Here is a 16,634-nt window from a genome sequence, read left to right on the forward strand (position 1 = left end):
CTGCAACCCAATTTCCAATAGATCACTACTTCTACTAATGCTATACTAAAAAAGGTATTTGATAATCCTTTAATTTACAGGCTGCTAATAACATGATAATGTCAAGAAATAGTCTAGAAATAACAGCCAATTTCATAGTAATGTCATGTTTTTCATAAAGGCAAAAGATTACACATGCTTTTAATGCTTTGAAATTTTTGGAAAGCCCAGAATTTTTCTCCACCAAGTCGTTGCAATTGACCGTTATTTCTGGGCTGTTTCTAGACATGATCACGTAATTAGCAGCCTGTACCAGTTATTCCTGCAAAAAACCTGAACAAACCAGATCAGAACCTCCCAGTTTTCATTCCCTCTTTTATTTTCAACAGGATGTTTCTGAGCCTGGTGATGCCTTCAGGGACTCGACAGTTTAGTCTTTAATTTGACATTTTCACAAAACACACAGATCACAGGATCAATCAAACAGCTGCTGTGTAACTGCTTCAGTGATCGGACCAATCAGACGTTTCATTAAAACCTGCTCTCGTTACGCCTCGGCTCTGGACTGGTCCAGTCTGGGTTCTGGTCTCAGCCGGTTGACCTCATCTCCTCGATCCAGCCCAGGAAGTTGCTGACCTTGGTGTAGACGCCGTACAGGTTTTCGTTGGCGCAGCCCTTGCCCCAGCTCACCACGCCCGTCAGGAACCAGGTCTTCTTGTAGCGGGTCACCAGGGGCCCGCCGCTGTCGCCCTCGCAGGCGTCCTGGCCGCCGGCCCGGTAGCCGGCACACAGCATGTTCCTGGTGATGTTGAGCTTGGTGTGGAGGCGACACTCCTGCATGGGAACGCGCGGCAGCACCAGACGCTGCAGGAGGGTGGCGGGCGGGCCGTGCTGCGCCAGGCGGCCCCAGCCGGACACGGTGGAGTGGCGCACGGTGGCCAGCGTCCTGACGAAGGTGGTGTTGGCGGCGGGGAGGCAGATGGGAACCACGTAGAGCCCCAGCTTGACGGGCCGCTGCAGCTTGAGAAGCGCCAGGTCGCTGTCGGAGCTGGACTTGTTGTAGCCGGCGTGGATCAGCAGCTTGACCACGCGCCGCCGCTGCTCGGTCCTCTCGTCCAACTGCCGGTCGTGTTCACCTGCAGAAAGGGGACGGTGCGGTCTCAGACCAATCAGGACGCAGAAACCAACTTTACATGATAGAAGAAGAAGAAGAAACGGTTGCCGTACCAACGGTGACCTGAAGGATGCTGACATGTTTCCCCCAGACGCAGTGAGCCGCCGTCAGGATCCACTGATCCGACAGGACGATGGCGCCACAGGTGTAGACGCCGTTCTCCGTCAGCATGGCCTGGACAGGTGGGGGCGGAGCCATCAGCACAACCTGTCTGTCTCTCTACACCTGTCTGTCTCTCTACACCTGTCTGTCTCTCTACACCTGTCTGTCTCACTTCTACACCTGTCTGTCTATCTACACCTGTCTGTCTCTCTACACCTGTCTGTCTCTCTACACCTGTCTGTCTCACTTCTACACCTGTCTGTCTATCTACTGTCTCTCTACACCTGTCTGTCTCTCAACAACTGTCTGTCTCTCTACACCTGTCTGTCTCTCTACACCTGTCTGTCTCACTTCTACACCTGTCTGTCTCACTACACCTGTCTGTCTCTCTACACCTGTCTGTCTCACTTCTAATTTAGTTCAGTTTATTTGATAGGGACAATGCAGGTTAACATAGTGACACTTCCACTCATTACAAACAAGTCACTGTGACTAATGTTCTGCATACAGAGATTATAGCTAAGCACCTGTCTGTCTCTCTACACCTGTCTGTCTCTCTACACCTGTCTGAGTGGACCTACCTGCCATGGACAGTGTCCTTTGGGGCAGTTCTTCCCGTTAACGACCCTGGGGCTGAAGTGGATCTGTGGTCGTCCACAAGGGACGTTGTCTGGACCAGAGAGACAACAACAGTCATGATGTGGTTTGCTAAGTGGCTGCTAAGGTCTTAAAGGAATAGTTCACCAAAAAATGACATTGATGAATACTCCGGAGTAGTTTTTTATTCCTCAAAGTGCATCTGGAGATCCGGGAGGCTGGTTCATAGTCCAACGAAATCCTAAAAACGTCCATAAAACTACACAAAAACCATTTAATATTCCTCCTCACTGCTCGTCTGCTGCAATCCAAGTGTCCTGAAGGGAGATAGTCCAGAGTTTACTGAAAACAACGTAATTTAGGACATTTTTACAGCCTAAACAGTCCTGTATTGAATTTGCCTGGGGCAATACAGGACTGTTTAGGCTGTAAAAATGTCCTAAATGACGTTGTTTTCAGTAAACTCTGGACTATGTCCCCCAGTATTCATCAGCATGAGGGTGAGTCACTAACGACTGAATTTAATTTTTTTGGTGAACTATTCCTTTAATGCTATCACAGCCAGTGTGATTGGTTGTTGTGGTGTTGCAGAAGGCGTGGTTGCACCTTGAGGATCGCAGGTGCTGTTGTCCACTGACAGTCGGTACCCGGCGGCGCAGAAACAGACGAAGGAACGATCCGGAAACTCTCTGCAGAAATGCTCACATCCTCCGTTTCTATAGCGACAGCCGTTGGAGGTGCGACGGGCTGCGAAAAACATCAGCTCATCAGAAACGCCACCGACTCACTCACTCACAGAGACTCACAGAGCTCTGGTGGTTCTCGTGTGTGTGTGTTGGTACAGTACTTTCTACCTCTGTCACAGTTGTGTCCATGGTAACCAGGTGCACACTTGCAGGCGTAGGTGTCGACGTGGCGAGTGCAGGTGGCGCCGTTCTTACAGGGCGACGACTGGCAGTGGTCCACGGCTGTGGACAGGAAACAGGAAGGAAGCTACTGAAGCCTGAAGGTGAGCAGGTGTAGGGATGGATGGGGATCAATACTCGGTACCATAAAAGTGACGTAAACAGTAGCAACCAGACTTTTAATAACTGTTGTATTACATCTCCGTTTATTAATTTTATTTTATATTGGTTCATTTATTTCTTAGTCTTATCTGTACTTGTATTATTATTTTAGGGTGCATTCCAGGTAGTTCAGGAAAGAGCTTTGTCCACATGGAGACAGAACCTGTGTAAGATTGCCTAACTTTATTTGTGTTTAACAAAATAAAAAATTAAACACTGAAGTAAATCTTATTGAACATTATTTTTCATTACCAAATATTATAGTAGAACAGCTTTTTCTCAAGCAGTTTGTGATGCATTTTCATTATTTAGATAGGAATGTCTTCGGCAAAATTCAAATCTAGCGTTTCTATCAAGATTAACTAGGATCGCAGTGAGATTAATCTAGATTTAAAAAGTGAATCTATGCCCAGCACTAATTTAAATACATGTTCTGTTTAACTTGCATGTCACAAAATGCCTTAAAAATAAAAAGGCACAGTTTTTGGACAAAGTTTGTATGTTTTGCATGCATCCCTCTGCAGGTGAGCAGGTGTGCATACCTCTGTAGGTCCTCCAGAAGGCTTCCTGGGGAGAGAGCAGAGACACGTTACAGACACAACAACGACCACCAGCGACCAGCGGGAGTGGGGAGGGGGGGGGGGTCAGGACTGACCAGCTGCTGCGGCACACTGAAGATCTCCTTGGCCTCCTCGTAGGAACACTTCTCCTCCAGACACTCGCGCTCCAGGTTTCCCTGCTTCAGCTCCTCCAGCAGGAAGTTGGCCCGGCGGCTGCGGTGCAGGAAGACGCTGGCCTCAGGTCTGCTCATGAACACACCTACTCACACACAGGTGGACACGCTCATCCGCTTACAGTTCATCTATTTCATAAACATCGTTCCAACACATCAAACTGAGACAAATCTTAAAAAATAAATAAAAACTTTAAAGGTCCAGTGTGTAAAATTGGGGGAAAACCGTGACATCCAGCGTTCAGATTCTAGATCGCAGCGTTCACCCCTCCTGTTGGCAAAGTGACGGTGGCCTCCGAGGACAAAAAAACATTGTGCATCGATGATCCATTTGCAAACTTTCAGGTGTATAACTCAAAAACTTCTCACTGTTCTCTACAGATTAACTACTAACTCTCTCTGTTGTTTCCTCCTCCCTCTTCATCTTCGTTGGTTTATTTATGAACGTGAAACTCTTGAAACCTGCTCTCTGATTGGCTAGATTTTCCCTTCAGGCTGCCGTACAAACATGGCGGCGCAAGATGGCGACGCTTTCTAAACCAAGACCCTTGTTACATGTAGATATAAAAGAAGAATTATAAGGCTACAGAAACTAAACAAATGTTATTTTATAATGATTATACACTTATACAAATATATTCATGGGTAGTAGATCAAAGTCCTTCTAGGCAATATTAGAACGTCTCTGAGTAGATTCAGATTTTAACAATAAACCTTTAGAATTATTACATACTGGACCTTTAATTCTCTCTCTTGAGCTGAAGGGACGGACTGTCCATCGACTTTAGTCCTCAGAGAACAACGACCACATGGATGAAAGTCAATAAAAAGGCATCAAGAAGAAGAAGGAGGAAGAGGAGGAGGAGGAGGAGTGTAAGGTGAAGAAGAAACAGAGGACTGACCTTCTGGAAGCCCAGTGCATGCTGGGATATAAACGATGAGGAGTCGTAGGAAGAACAGTCGACTCGTTTCTCCGCTGAAAGACGCCATGTTTTCTCTGAAGCGACCAAAGGTCAGACACACTGAAAACACACAAACGCTCACAAACACGAGTTCACAGTGCAAACAGGCCCAGACCAGCTGCGATCAGCTGACCCCCGATCAGCTGACAATAAACTGGCTGAATAAATTATAAACTGTCAAATACCTTCATCGACCAATCAGAACTGGAATAATAATCACGTGACATGAAGAGGAAACACTTTGAACACAGGTTTTTATTTATTAATGAGTTGTTTACAGGCCGGTGAATCTTCTTCAGTGTAAAATTATAAAAACGTTTCATACTTCAGATCATTGATTTAAGCTGCTGTTGAAGGAAAAACAATAAAACTTACAGATATTTATTCTTAAATAAAAAAAATCAAAGGAGTAAGGAGTGTGAGTGTGGTTGTTGTAAACAGGAAGACACGTTCATATCTCAGTAGTAGATTTATATATTTATATATTTATATTTCTGTAGTTCCCCTCCTCTCCTGTGGCGGCGCTGCTGCTCTCACTCCGCCTCCTTTGTGATGTCAGCGATGACGTCATGAGCGTCTCTCAGTTCGTCCTTCCACTCCTGAGGGATGACGGCGCCGGTGTACGACCCCCCCGCCCCCAGCAGGGCTCCCAGCGCCGCGCCGCGGTTACAGTTCTCACCTGGAGGGAAGCGCACAGGTACGACAGTCAGGTGTAACACACACACACACACACACACCTGAAGCTACAGCATCACTTCCTGTCGCTGACATACGAACCTCCACAGTTGGCGTTCGCCAGGATTCCTCCCGCCGGGTCGTCGTGGAACTCGTGAGCCAGGTAGAAGAGGCTGGACAGAGCACCTGTCAATCACAGCACAGGTGAGTCACACGTCATTCAAACAGGAAACAACCTCAGAGTGTCAACAGCACGCCGACCTTTGGTGTAGCAGGCCAGACCCAGGTAGTTCACCGCGCTCTGATGGACCCTCAGCCTCTCCTCAGACGACACGGGAAACCTGCAACACACACACACACACACACACACACACACACACACACACACACACACACACACACACACACACACACACACACACACACACACACACACACACACACACACACACACACACACACACACACACACACACACACACACACACACACACACACACAGTTATGAGCATTTCTTCACACACAACATAAAACATGTGAAATCTGTTTGTTTTTAGAGATCTTCACCTTCTTTACTAGACTTTTATTGTGAAATATCTGCAGATGTTTCAAAATAAAAGCATGCCAAGCAGCTTTAAAGTCCCACTCCCGCGACCCTTTTTGGTCATTTTAAAACCAGCTCATTAGCCATGCACATTAGCAATGCACCTCTGGGGGGTGGGCTGGGGGGTGGGCGGAGACTGCGCTGCTTTGCACCCGCCCAGCCACCTCCTCGCACCCCACCCCCCGTTTGCTGACAGCTGGACATTGTACAATTACAGATTCAGCGCGTTTAGCGTAAAACTCCACACTGGGATTCGATCCCAGACTGGAACATAGTCCTTGCTCACGGTGCAAGCTGCTCTACCAGGTGAGCTATACCTGTTATACCTTGACAGCTACACCGAGCTGTCAAGACTTTCACCTCTGAGCCAGATGCAGAGCGGGGCGGGAGCTTGTAGCACTAGTGCCCTCCCCTGGAGCTGTGACACGTCAGCTCCAGTCTCCCTGAAACTGCCAGTTTGCGTCTGCCATTGGTTCACAGCAATTTGAAGGCAGAAAAACTCAGAAATGCAATTTTGCACTTCCTTTTCTGCTGATATGTCCTCTAACACAAGAAAAATGCCACAGGAACATTTTCACGGGAGTGGGTCTTTAAAAACACTGAGTCCTTCCTTGACAGGCTTTTAATGTGAAATACCTGCAGATTTTTCAAAATAAAAGCATGCCAACAGCTTTACAAACACGAAGTCCTTTCCTGAGAGGCTTTTAATGTGAAATACTTGCAGATGTTTCAAAATAAAAGCATGCCAGCGGCTTTAAAAACACAGTCCCTTCCAGATAGGCTTTTATTGTGAAATATTTGCTGATGTTTCAAAATAAAAGCATGCCAGCGGCTTTAAAAACACAGTCCTTTCCTGACAGGCTTTTATTGTGAAATGTGTCATCACCGACTCTACTTATTCTGCAGTCACACACCTGGCGGCCTTGTGGCTGTAGCTCTGACAGGTGTCCCAGGTGTCCAGTTTCCTCAGAGCGAGCTCGGCCCGCTGACGGACGCTGGCCCCGCCCAGAACGGCGTGCAGCGCCCGGCTGTAGATGGACACGTACTCGGGCACTTTGGGGTGAGGGTGGGTGAGCTTCACGAACTCCACGGCCGCCGAGACCTGAGGACGGAGACCGGAGAACGGCGTGTGAGACAAATGTCCGAGTCAGACCGCGACACCTGCAGCGCCACACTCACCGCCTGCTCCTCATTGGCCGAGGCCGACAGCAGGACGAAGGGGAGGATCATGGGAAGGCAGCCGATGGCGTCCAGCTGGCTGTCGGGGGACGAGGAGGTCAACATGCGTTTGGACCGTTTCTCTGCAAATGTCAGAACCTGGAGGAGAGAGAGGAGGAGGAGGGGGAGGAGGAGAGAGAAGGAGGAGAAGGAGAAGGAGGAGGAGGAGGAGGGAGAGGAAGAGAGGGGGGGGGAGGGGGAGGAAGAAAAGATAGAGGAGAGAGAGGAGGAGAAGGAAGAAGAGACAGAGGAGAAGAGAGGAGGAGGAAGAGGAGGAGAGAGAGAGAAGAGGAAGAGAGGAGGAGGAGAGAGAGGTGGAGGAGGAAGAGGAGGAGGAGAGAGAGAGAAGAGGAAGAGAGGAGGAGGAGAGAGAGGAAGAGGAGGAGGAGAGAGAGAGGTGGAGGAGGAAGAGGAGAGAGAGGGGTGGAGTAGGAGGAGGAAGAAGAGACAGAGGAGAAGAGAGGAGGAGGAAGAGGGGGAGACAAGAGGAGGAGAGAGAGGAGGAAGAGGAGAGAAAGAAAAGGAGGAGGAGGAGGAGGAGGGAGAGCAGGAGGAGAGAAGGAAGAGGAGAAAGAGGTGGAGGATGAGGAAGAAGAGGAGGAGAGAAGAGGAGGAGGCGTGAACTGGAGGATGTGTGTCTGGTCAGACCGGCGGCGAGGAGTCGTGTGTGAGGTGCGTTTGTTTTACCTGTCGTGGCGACGTGGGTCTGTCGTCCTGCCAGTCGGCAAAGAAGGAGCGGTGGGAGGACTCGGCGTACGTGTCGTCATGGCTAGCGGGCGTCGTCAGGAAGCGGACGTAGTCGCTCAGGACGGCGGCTCGAGCGTCCGGCTGAGACACGTCGCCGAAACGACCGTGGACGAGCGTCCGGGCGGCGCGGAGGGAGCAGAGGACGTTGAGGGTGTTGTCACCGGCCTGCAGCCCTGCACACACACAATATGAAATACCTGCAGATGTTTCAAAATAAAAGCGTGCCAGCAGCTTTAAAAACACAGAGTCCTTTCCTGACAGGCTTTTAATGTGAAATACTTGCAGTTGTTTCAAAATAAAAGCGTGCCAGCAGCTTTAGAAACACAGAGTCCTTTCCTGACAGGCTTTTAATGTGAAATACCTGCAGATGTTTCAAAATAAAAGCGTGCCAGCAGCTTTAAAAACACAGAGTCCTTTCCTGACAGGCTTTTAATGTGAAATACTTGCAGATGTTTAAAAATAAAAGCGTGCCAGCAGCTTTAAAAACACAGAGTCCTTTCCTGACAGGCTTTTAATGTGAAATACTTGCAGATGTTTAAAAATAAAAGCGTGCCAGCAGCTCAAAACACAAAGTCCTTTCCCTGACAGGCTTTTATTGTGAACCATCTGCAGATGTTTCAAAATAATAGCATGCAAGCGGCTTTAAAAACACTAAAATAAATCAAAACTGCAGTGATAAACCGTCTTTGCTCTGACTGACTCTCTGACTGGTCAGTGAACGCAGCGTCAGCACCTTGGTGGTAGTGCACCGAGCCTCTGGACGACTTCCACAGGTTCAGCTTGTGGTGCAGGATCACGGTGCCGACCACGTCCGCACGCTTCGCACCGGACGACCAGGAGGTCCGACCGCTGCCGGCTGCAACACACACACACACACACACACACACACACACACACACACACACACACACACACACACACACACACACACACACACACACACATTAACTCGAGTGTTGTGTGTTTCTTCCAGGACAGAGAGAGAGAGAGAGGGAGAGAGCGGTACCGGTGTTGGAGAGGCTGAGGATGCTGGACGGATGTCGGTCCCTGGGGGAGTTCAATCCTGCGATCCAGCCTCCAAACTCCCTCCTGATGTCCTGGACGTCGTAGAACCAGTGGACCGGCATCGACACGGAGTCGGCAGCACACATGGCCCAGAAGGCCTCGGACACCGAGCGCCGCACCTGAGACATGTCAACTGAGGAGGAGGAGGAGGAGGAGGGGGAGGAGGGGAGGGGGGGAGGAGGAGGAGGAAGGAGGAGGAGGGAAGGAGGAAGAAGAGGAGAGGGGTAGGAGGAGGGAAAGAGGAAGAAGAGGAGAGGGGGAAGAGGAGGAGGAGCAGGAGAAGAAGAGGGAAGGAGGAAGAGGAGAGGAAGAGGAGATTGAGGAAGGAAGAAGAGGAGGAGGAAGGAAGAGGAAGAGAGGGTAGGAGAAAGGAGGAAGAAGAAGAGGAGGAAGGAGGGAGAGGGGGAAAAGGCGAGGGGAAGGAGGAAAAAGAGGAGATGAGGAGGAAGAGAGGGGGAGGAGGAAGGAGGAAGAAGAGGAGGATGAAGAGGAGAAAGGAGGAGGGATGAGGAAGAGGAGGAGAGGGTAGGAGAGAGGAGGAGGAAGAAGAAGAGGAAGGAGGAGGAGGATAAGAGGAAGAGGTTGAGGATGAGGATATGAAGAGGAGGAGGAGGAGAGGGGGAAGAGGAGGTTGAGGAAGGAAGAAGAGGGGGAAGGAGGAGGATTAAGAGGAGGAAGGTGTGTAGACAAATGACAGAACAATAAACATTGATGTCGTTTCTCTCTCTCTCATGATGTCACATGTTACATCACATGCAGCACAGTTTGTGATGAGGTCACAGCTTTAAACATGAGGGTGATTGATTAACATCTTCAGTGACTAATCAACTGATCAGCTGATCGGTGCTGCCTTCACTGGCTCAGCTCGAAGTCAGAGGACAAATTATTACTAAAACACATGAGTAGGTGCGTTCACTGACCACAGCTTCAGTCTGTACATTAACAACACATATCGATATCATATTGTATATTGATCAGAAGACGTCTCCTCACCTGTTGTCGATGCAGCTGAACCGCAGCAGCTCTGCTCCTAATGATTCATTTAAAACTTGCATAAGTCCATTGTTACAAAACTCCACAGGAAGTGACATAACCTGAGACTAATAAACCTCTCGTCACTCGCCGCTGCAGGTAAAAGCGGTGACGTCACCTTACGCCTCCCCACGCGCGATTTCTACAGATTAAAAAAAAAGAATTTTAATTTTCCACCTTTTTAACTGTGGTGAATCGGTTACGACGCTGATTGTTGATGTTGAAATTTCGTAACTCGTGCTGTAGTATGGTGGCCAGTGTGGGTCAATCTAAAAGGCGAAGTGACTGTAACGAAGCCCTGAGTTTGGTCTGCCAGGCAACAACGCTGAAGAACGTTTCACATCTAATTTTTGCAAATATTTGATTTATTTTCCATTAATTAATCAAAAAAAATTACAAAGAGAAAAATGTATTTAATATATCTTCTGTGTTTTTAACTTTAAAGAAATAAAAGTGCCTGCAAGACATAAAAGAAAGCGAATTATCGTACAGTCTACGGTGGCCGCTGTGGGCCAACGTATCGCGAACATGTAAACCAGTTTTGTTGCAGGGTTGCACGTTTGTCTTTGTTGCGTTTTCATTAACTGTAGATTAAAAAAAGTAGATAAAGTTATTTAGTTTTTTTCCGCCGTTGTTTATGTCGCGTAAAGTAGCACATTAGCAATTTAGCAACAGCGGCTAGCTCGAAGTATTGAATGAATGAAACTAAATATTAGCATCAGTTCAGATGTTGCCTCCACAAAACTAACGCAATCTGTCTGTTCCCGACGGCTACAGACGGGTTTAGTTGTTATAACGCCCAAAAAGTCGTTTATTCGCTTTTTGTCAAAGTTTACGTGTGTGTTTTTAGCAAGTTGGCAGAGCTAGCTCTGGGCTAGCAGGCTAACGGTTCATCTCCGGTGAAAATGCAACAAGAGGCTCAAGATGTTGGTAAGAAACTGTTTTCATCTAGTTAATGGATTTTTTTTATATATAAAAAAAACCCTCCAGAGTCGCTGTGGGACTATCTGGATTTATCGAGTCTGGGTTTGGTGGTTTTATGACTTTTGACTGTTCTTATGTGGATTAGCTTCGATAAAACAGCTTAAAAGAGAGTCAGTGACTTTGTGTTCATCAAGTCCACTTCATATTATACAAATCTAGTTTAATCAGGCTTTTATGTGTTTACATGATGTGGGAAAAGTAAATTAAATATATTTTAATCTTGTCTGTTAGAGCAGATACCATTCAGCTGCATCAGTCGGACTGATTGTTTACTGTGACACGTGAAGGCACCACCACTGTGCCATTACTGTGTTATTACAGTTCATCAGTTATCACAGAGTTCATCACTGCAAATATAGGACTTTTAGACTAATTTAATGTTAGACGGTATACATTTAACAGACAAAAATATGCATATGCACCAATAGACATATAAGGAGACTCTGCCAAGAAATTACAACTAAACCATTTTGGAACTTAAATTTTATAAACAAAGTGGAAATCAAGCAGCAGATAAAACTGTGCCATAAACAAAATAAAGGAAGTTTCATTTAAGATTATACATTTAATTAATTCACCCTGTACCCTGTACTGGTATTTGGTTTGGTTTTGGTTCTGTCTTTGTTATTTCTTGGGTGTGTGTATAATATAATATAAAATAAAAAGTAAAAACAAAAAAAAGAATTCATTATTTGAACTTGTGCTACTGTTTCAGAGCGGGCCAAGCTGTTCTGGGCTGGGGAGGACGTGGATCAGGTTTTTAACGAGATCTTCGACTACCTCAACCACCTGAGGAAAGTCCTGAAGAAGAACACGGCCACAGACAAAGGTCAGACTTTTACTTTGAAAAGCGCAACTCTTTTATTTCCTCTCAGCTGCTCACTAGTGTTTCCCCTCGTGTTGTGATCCTGTTGGCCAATCAGAGCTGGTCCAGGCGCTGAAGGTTCTGGAGACTCTGGAAGTGTCTGCTCCCGTCTCCGCTCAGGACGCCGCCGTGGTCCAGGTGGTCATCGGCTCAGGTAGGAACGGGCTTTTATTCTGAAACTCTGCTGCTGTGGCGGTGACGTCAGGAGGAACTGAAGGTGTGTTTTTCCTGTGCAGGCGAGGTGCTGCTGCCGGCCGACTTCTCCCCCACGCCCTCCCTGTCCTCCCCCTGCGCCTCGCCCTCGAACGGCGTGTCCAGCTCGGCGGGGCCCCCCTCAGGCCGAGAGGAGACGCTGATCTACCGGCCTCACGCCTGCAGCAAGGTAACGCTCGGCTCCGCCCGCTCCACACGCCAGCTGGGATGTTTGAGTCACTCAGGTGTTGCTCCTCCCCCCTCCAGGCCTGCGTCCCCGGTCTGACCAGCATGTCCCCGTCCATGCCGCCGTTCTGGGGTCAGAACCCGCTGAAGGCGCCGCTGCTCTGCGGCTTCAAGAGGCTGACGGCCCAGCTGACGTCAGCAGAAGGAGGCGGGGCCGCGGACGGCGAAGGGGCGGAGCCTTCGGAGGAAGGAGGAGAGGAAGGCGGCGAGGGCTGGAGCGTTGTTTACAAGGCGCCGTGTGGACTGAACCTCCAAAACCACGACGACGTGATGAGTTTCCTGTTGGCGTCGGAGAGCTACGACGCCCTGCAGGTGATCAGCGGATTCTTCATGATGTCGTCACGCCAGGGTTTTATAGTTCACTAAACTAAAACTAAAACTAGCAGGGAAAAAGTAATTTAGTAACTGAAACAAAAATAAAAAAGATTGTCTGTTTAACTTTAAAGCAGAAGTAAGCGATCCGGTTGTTTTGTCTAACTTCCTGTCAGCAGATGGAGTTAGCAGTCCCCGCCCTCGTCCCTACGTCACCACATTCAGGCGCATCCCTTGGCTGCACACACAGAGAGGACCGCCCCTTTATGCCGTTCTCTCTCCTCATTGGATAAAGGTTGTAGGATACAAGGAAAGTTTTCTCCTCGGCTTACAGCAGAGCAGAGTGACTGACAGACCCGTGTATCGGACCAAACACTCTATAGAAGTGATTGCTGTCGGAAGATAGAACTATATAAGACTTATCTATATATATATATATATATATATATTTTATTTTTTTTTTTTTTTTTATGGAGTGTCTGCTCCGTATCTGTCCGTGGCGATTTCCCTCAATTCGCCTCGGTCATCAGAGAGCATGTATTTAAGACTTATATTAACACAAACATTCCGCTTACTTCTGCTTTAACTCTTCTCTCTGTGTATAAGTTTATTCTATCCTTGTAAATAACTGTTTATATTATTATTATATTATTTATTTATTTTTCTGTATTTCCATATTCTTCTACTTTTGTACCTTTTATGTTACAGATGCTGCTGTAATAAACCGTCTCCTGTCTCTGTTTCTCCTCCAGGTCGACTTCTTCACCTTCCACCCCTCCGTTCGCCTCAACCCCCCCTCCGCCCCGGGCCCTCGCCGCCCGGAGCTGGACCTGAGCCGCGGCCTGGAGCCCACGCCGGTGGAGTTGTGCGGCGGCGAGGCCGGCGCCCGGCCGCCGGAGTTCCGCTACCGGAGAGACCGGTGGCCGCACGGCTGCTTCCTGAGCCGCGGCCCCACGCTGTTCACCGCCTGCTGCGACTGCACCGACGGCTGCAGCGACCCAAAACGCTGCAGCTGCATCAGCATGACCAGAGGGGGGCGCTCATACACAGACCTGCGGCTGACGCAGCCGGTGGCCTCGGGGTACGACACTGTTACTGTTTTAGTTTGAATATTGTGTGTTTGTGTGTGTTGATTTTATTTCACTCTGTGGTTTTTACTTGACCTGAGAAGCTTTTATTTTGAAACTTCATTGCAGGTGTTAAAATATAAGACACATTAAAGCAGAAGTAAGCGATCTGGTCGTTTTGGCTAATGCTGCGTTCCAGGCAGGCTGTTATTCCGACCTGTTTTACCTGTGAAAGTCACTATAACGGCCACTCATAACTTCTGACCCGTGAACTCGTACCAGATCGAACTGGTACGACTTCACAGGTCGGAAAAACACGAGTTACGGGTTGCCTTGAACGCACCATAACGTCTTGTCAGCCGTTGGAGTTAGCAGCCCCCGCCCTCGTCATGGATCTATTGGTCCTCGTCCCTACGTCACCACATTCACACGCATCCCTTGGCTGCACACACAGCCCTTCATGCCGTTCTCTCACGTCATTGGATAAAACTTGTAGGATACGAGAAAAGTTTTCTCCTCGGCTCAGAGCAGAGCAGAGAGACTGAGAGACCTGTGTTTCGGTCCAAACACTCTATGTAAGTGATTGCTTTAAATAACTGGAGGAAAAACTGGATAAAATAAAGATGTAATAATAACTTCTGTGTGTTCAGGCTGTATGAGTGCGGTCCGTGGTGCGGCTGCGATCGGGCTCGCTGTCAGAACCGTCTGGTCCAGAGAGGGATCCGAGTCCGGCTCCAGGTCTTCCAGACCGAAGACCGGGGCTGGGGCGTCCGTTGCCGCGACGACCTGGACCGTGGCACGTTTGTGTGCATCTACGCAGGTGAGTCGACTCAACGACAGAACCAGAACCTTCTGTTGGTTCACATGTTGTTGTAACGGGCTGTTTAAATAAAGACCATTAACATCCCGGTGGCGTGGGGGCGTGGCCTGTGCAGGCGTGGTGCTGCAGCGGCTCCAGAGTCCGTCCGACCTGCCGCCGCCGAAGCTGACGAGGGCCGAGCTGCCGTCGGACGACGAGGTGGAGGTCGTCACCGAGTGGCTCGCCCCCTCCGTCCTGGAGGAGCGCAGCAAACTGCTGGAGTCTCCTCCCACTTTGTCCCCGCCCACCTCGCCGCCGCTGCACGTCCCCGTCATCCAGAGACCCAACGACAGCGGCGGCGGTGCAACGCCGACGCCGACGACGCCGAGCGTCCAGGTCAGAGACAAGGTTCAGATCCGACACGTCATCAGTGTTTAATAAACATTATTAACGAGTTCATTAACGAGTCTCTGCTCCGTGGTGCGTTCAGGTGCAGACGGTGCTGGTGGGAGCTGCACAGCCGGCGTCGCCTTCAGGAGCAGGTGGGTTAAAACCATAGACTGTAAAAAGAATGGACGTAGCGTCCGTGACGTCACCCATTGGTTTGGGGGAGTCTGTTTTGTGCCGCTACTACGGGGGTTAGAACCGCGCCATGTTGGATTCTACTTGCCATATTTGGAGCGGTGCGGCCGTTGGCCGGCCGAGGGCCCGCCCACTGGCCTCGTAGCAGCGGTCGCCGGACCTGTCACTCAACGGGTCTGCGCCCTGATTGGCCAGAACTTTAACCCTAATAATAGTAAAACGGTAGAGTTTAAAAAAAATTCACCCCCCTCAGAGTGTGTGCGGGGGTATAAACTATCGATTGAGACCAAAAAAATAAAATGTACCAGGCTGTAAATATGTTTTTTTAAGCTGTAAAATCGGCTATTTTAACATGGGGCTCGATTGGAGTTGCTCCCTTCTGGAGCCAGCCCCCAGCGACAGCCGAGGGGATTGCAGCTTTTTGAATGCGGAAGTGAGCTTCACTTCTCAGACCGACAACTGCCCCCTTGGTTAAAACGTTAAATTCAGATTCAGAGGGAAACGTTTACAAACTCCTGAAGTTACGTGTTAAACAACTTTGTGTCTGTCACGTCAGGTGATGAAAAGGTGGCGGTGGCGACAGCGGCGAGGAGCCACGGTGTCAACGGCAACAAGACGGAGGCGAAAGAAGAAGAGAGGCGGAGCTTGAAGAGAGCGGCGCCAGTGGCAGCGGGGGACGTTTATCTCCTGGACGCCAGCAAGGAGGGAAACGTGAGCCGCTTCATCAACGTGAGTCACGTTAACGACGAAACCTCAAAGAGTAAACTCTGATTGGTTCGGTTGTGATGATGTAACGCGGCGCTCTGATTGGTCGATCCACAGCACAGCTGCCGACCCAACCTGTTCACCCAGAACGTCTTCACCGACTGCCACGACCCGGTCTTCCCCGTCATCGCCTTCTTCACCAGCAGGTGAGGAGGAGGAGGAGGAGGAGGAGGAGGAGTAGGAGGAGGAGGAGGAGGAGGAGGAGGAGGAGCGCTAGGTGTGTGTGTTCCTGTGTTACTGTGTGTGGTTGTTGACAGACGGTGTGTGTGTGTGTCTGTTTCAGGGTGGTGACGGCCGGCACCGAGCTGACCTGGGATTACTCCGCCAACGCACAAACGGCCTCGCCGCAGAAACAGGAAGTGCCCTGCCTGTGCGGTAGCGACGGTTGCCGGGGTGGGTTCGCCCTCAGTGAAAACCTGTGTGACGTGTGTTGAGGCGCCGTGACATCATCATCATCATCATCATCATCATCATCATCATCATCATCATCATCAGAGCAGGTTCAGACACGGCAGCTGACATCCACATCCACTAAACTTCATCTTTTCTCCTCTTGTTGTGAAATAAAACGGTTTGAGAGGTTTTTATAAATAAAAAAACGAAAATTTAAGAAATTAATGTTTGAAATTATCTCATATTGTGTGTCTGTTGATTTTATTTTATTTTTTTCTTGGCCGGAAATGTGACTTCATTGAAGCTTTTATTTTGAAACTTTATTGCAGCTGTTAAAATACAAGACAAAAATAAAAATAAAAACACATTTTAATAACTGGTACTATCGTAGGATGGAGTATTAGGGCCACACTGAGACATTTTTCACAGACTTACAGAATAAAGTTGTTATATTACCAGAAAGAAGTCAGAATT

General features: G+C 48.8%; 4 protein-coding genes and 1 long non-coding RNA gene across 5 annotated transcripts in view; 2 read left to right on the forward strand and 3 right to left on the reverse strand.

Moving 5' to 3' along the window:
• Positions 1-16,634, reverse strand: part of LOC310997657 (NLR family CARD domain-containing protein 3-like) — a gene marked incomplete at its 5' end in the record, with an annotated part of 366,988 nt that overhangs the window by 86,007 nt on the left and 264,347 nt on the right. The window lies entirely within an intron of this gene.
• Positions 337-4,697, reverse strand: LOC311000813 (coagulation factor VII-like). The gene is made up of 8 exons (XM_083991662.1): positions 4,555-4,697; positions 3,575-3,738; positions 3,462-3,486; positions 2,707-2,820; positions 2,459-2,599; positions 1,837-1,925; positions 1,207-1,327; positions 337-1,115 (listed from the first exon to the last, which is right to left on the reverse strand). The coding sequence occupies exons 1-8, from the start codon at positions 4,640-4,642 to the stop codon at positions 568-570; spliced, it is 1,290 nt and encodes a 429-aa protein (XP_083847788.1). The 5' UTR covers positions 4,643-4,697; the 3' UTR covers positions 337-567.
• LOC311001104 lies at positions 4,550-8,964 on the forward strand. Its single transcript, XR_014596136.1, has 4 exons — positions 4,550-4,664; positions 5,115-5,311; positions 5,400-5,504; positions 8,847-8,964. It is a non-coding gene; the product is annotated as an uncharacterized lncRNA (long non-coding RNA).
• On the reverse strand, positions 4,921-10,475 carry LOC311000846 (uncharacterized protein). The gene is made up of 9 exons (XM_083991708.1): positions 9,917-10,475; positions 8,865-9,056; positions 8,592-8,714; positions 7,799-8,031; positions 7,073-7,210; positions 6,808-6,995; positions 5,551-5,630; positions 5,392-5,475; positions 4,921-5,293 (listed from the first exon to the last, which is right to left on the reverse strand). The coding sequence occupies exons 2-9, from the start codon at positions 9,049-9,051 to the stop codon at positions 5,148-5,150; spliced, it is 1,179 nt and encodes a 392-aa protein (XP_083847834.1). The 5' UTR covers positions 9,052-9,056; positions 9,917-10,475; the 3' UTR covers positions 4,921-5,147.
• setdb2 (SET domain bifurcated histone lysine methyltransferase 2) lies at positions 10,469-16,246 on the forward strand. Its single transcript, XM_083987065.1, has 12 exons — positions 10,469-10,885; positions 11,655-11,768; positions 11,863-11,958; positions 12,041-12,186; positions 12,264-12,554; positions 13,307-13,635; positions 14,272-14,441; positions 14,557-14,816; positions 14,911-14,962; positions 15,559-15,731; positions 15,825-15,913; positions 16,051-16,246. Exons 1-12 carry the CDS (start codon positions 10,861-10,863, stop codon positions 16,199-16,201), a joined length of 1,896 nt encoding a protein of 631 aa, XP_083843191.1. The 5' UTR covers positions 10,469-10,860; the 3' UTR covers positions 16,202-16,246.

Source organism: Trachurus trachurus, assembly GCF_905171665.1.
Source record: "Trachurus trachurus genome assembly, chromosome: 2".
NCBI classification, from domain to species: domain Eukaryota; kingdom Metazoa; phylum Chordata; class Actinopteri; order Carangiformes; family Carangidae; genus Trachurus; species Trachurus trachurus.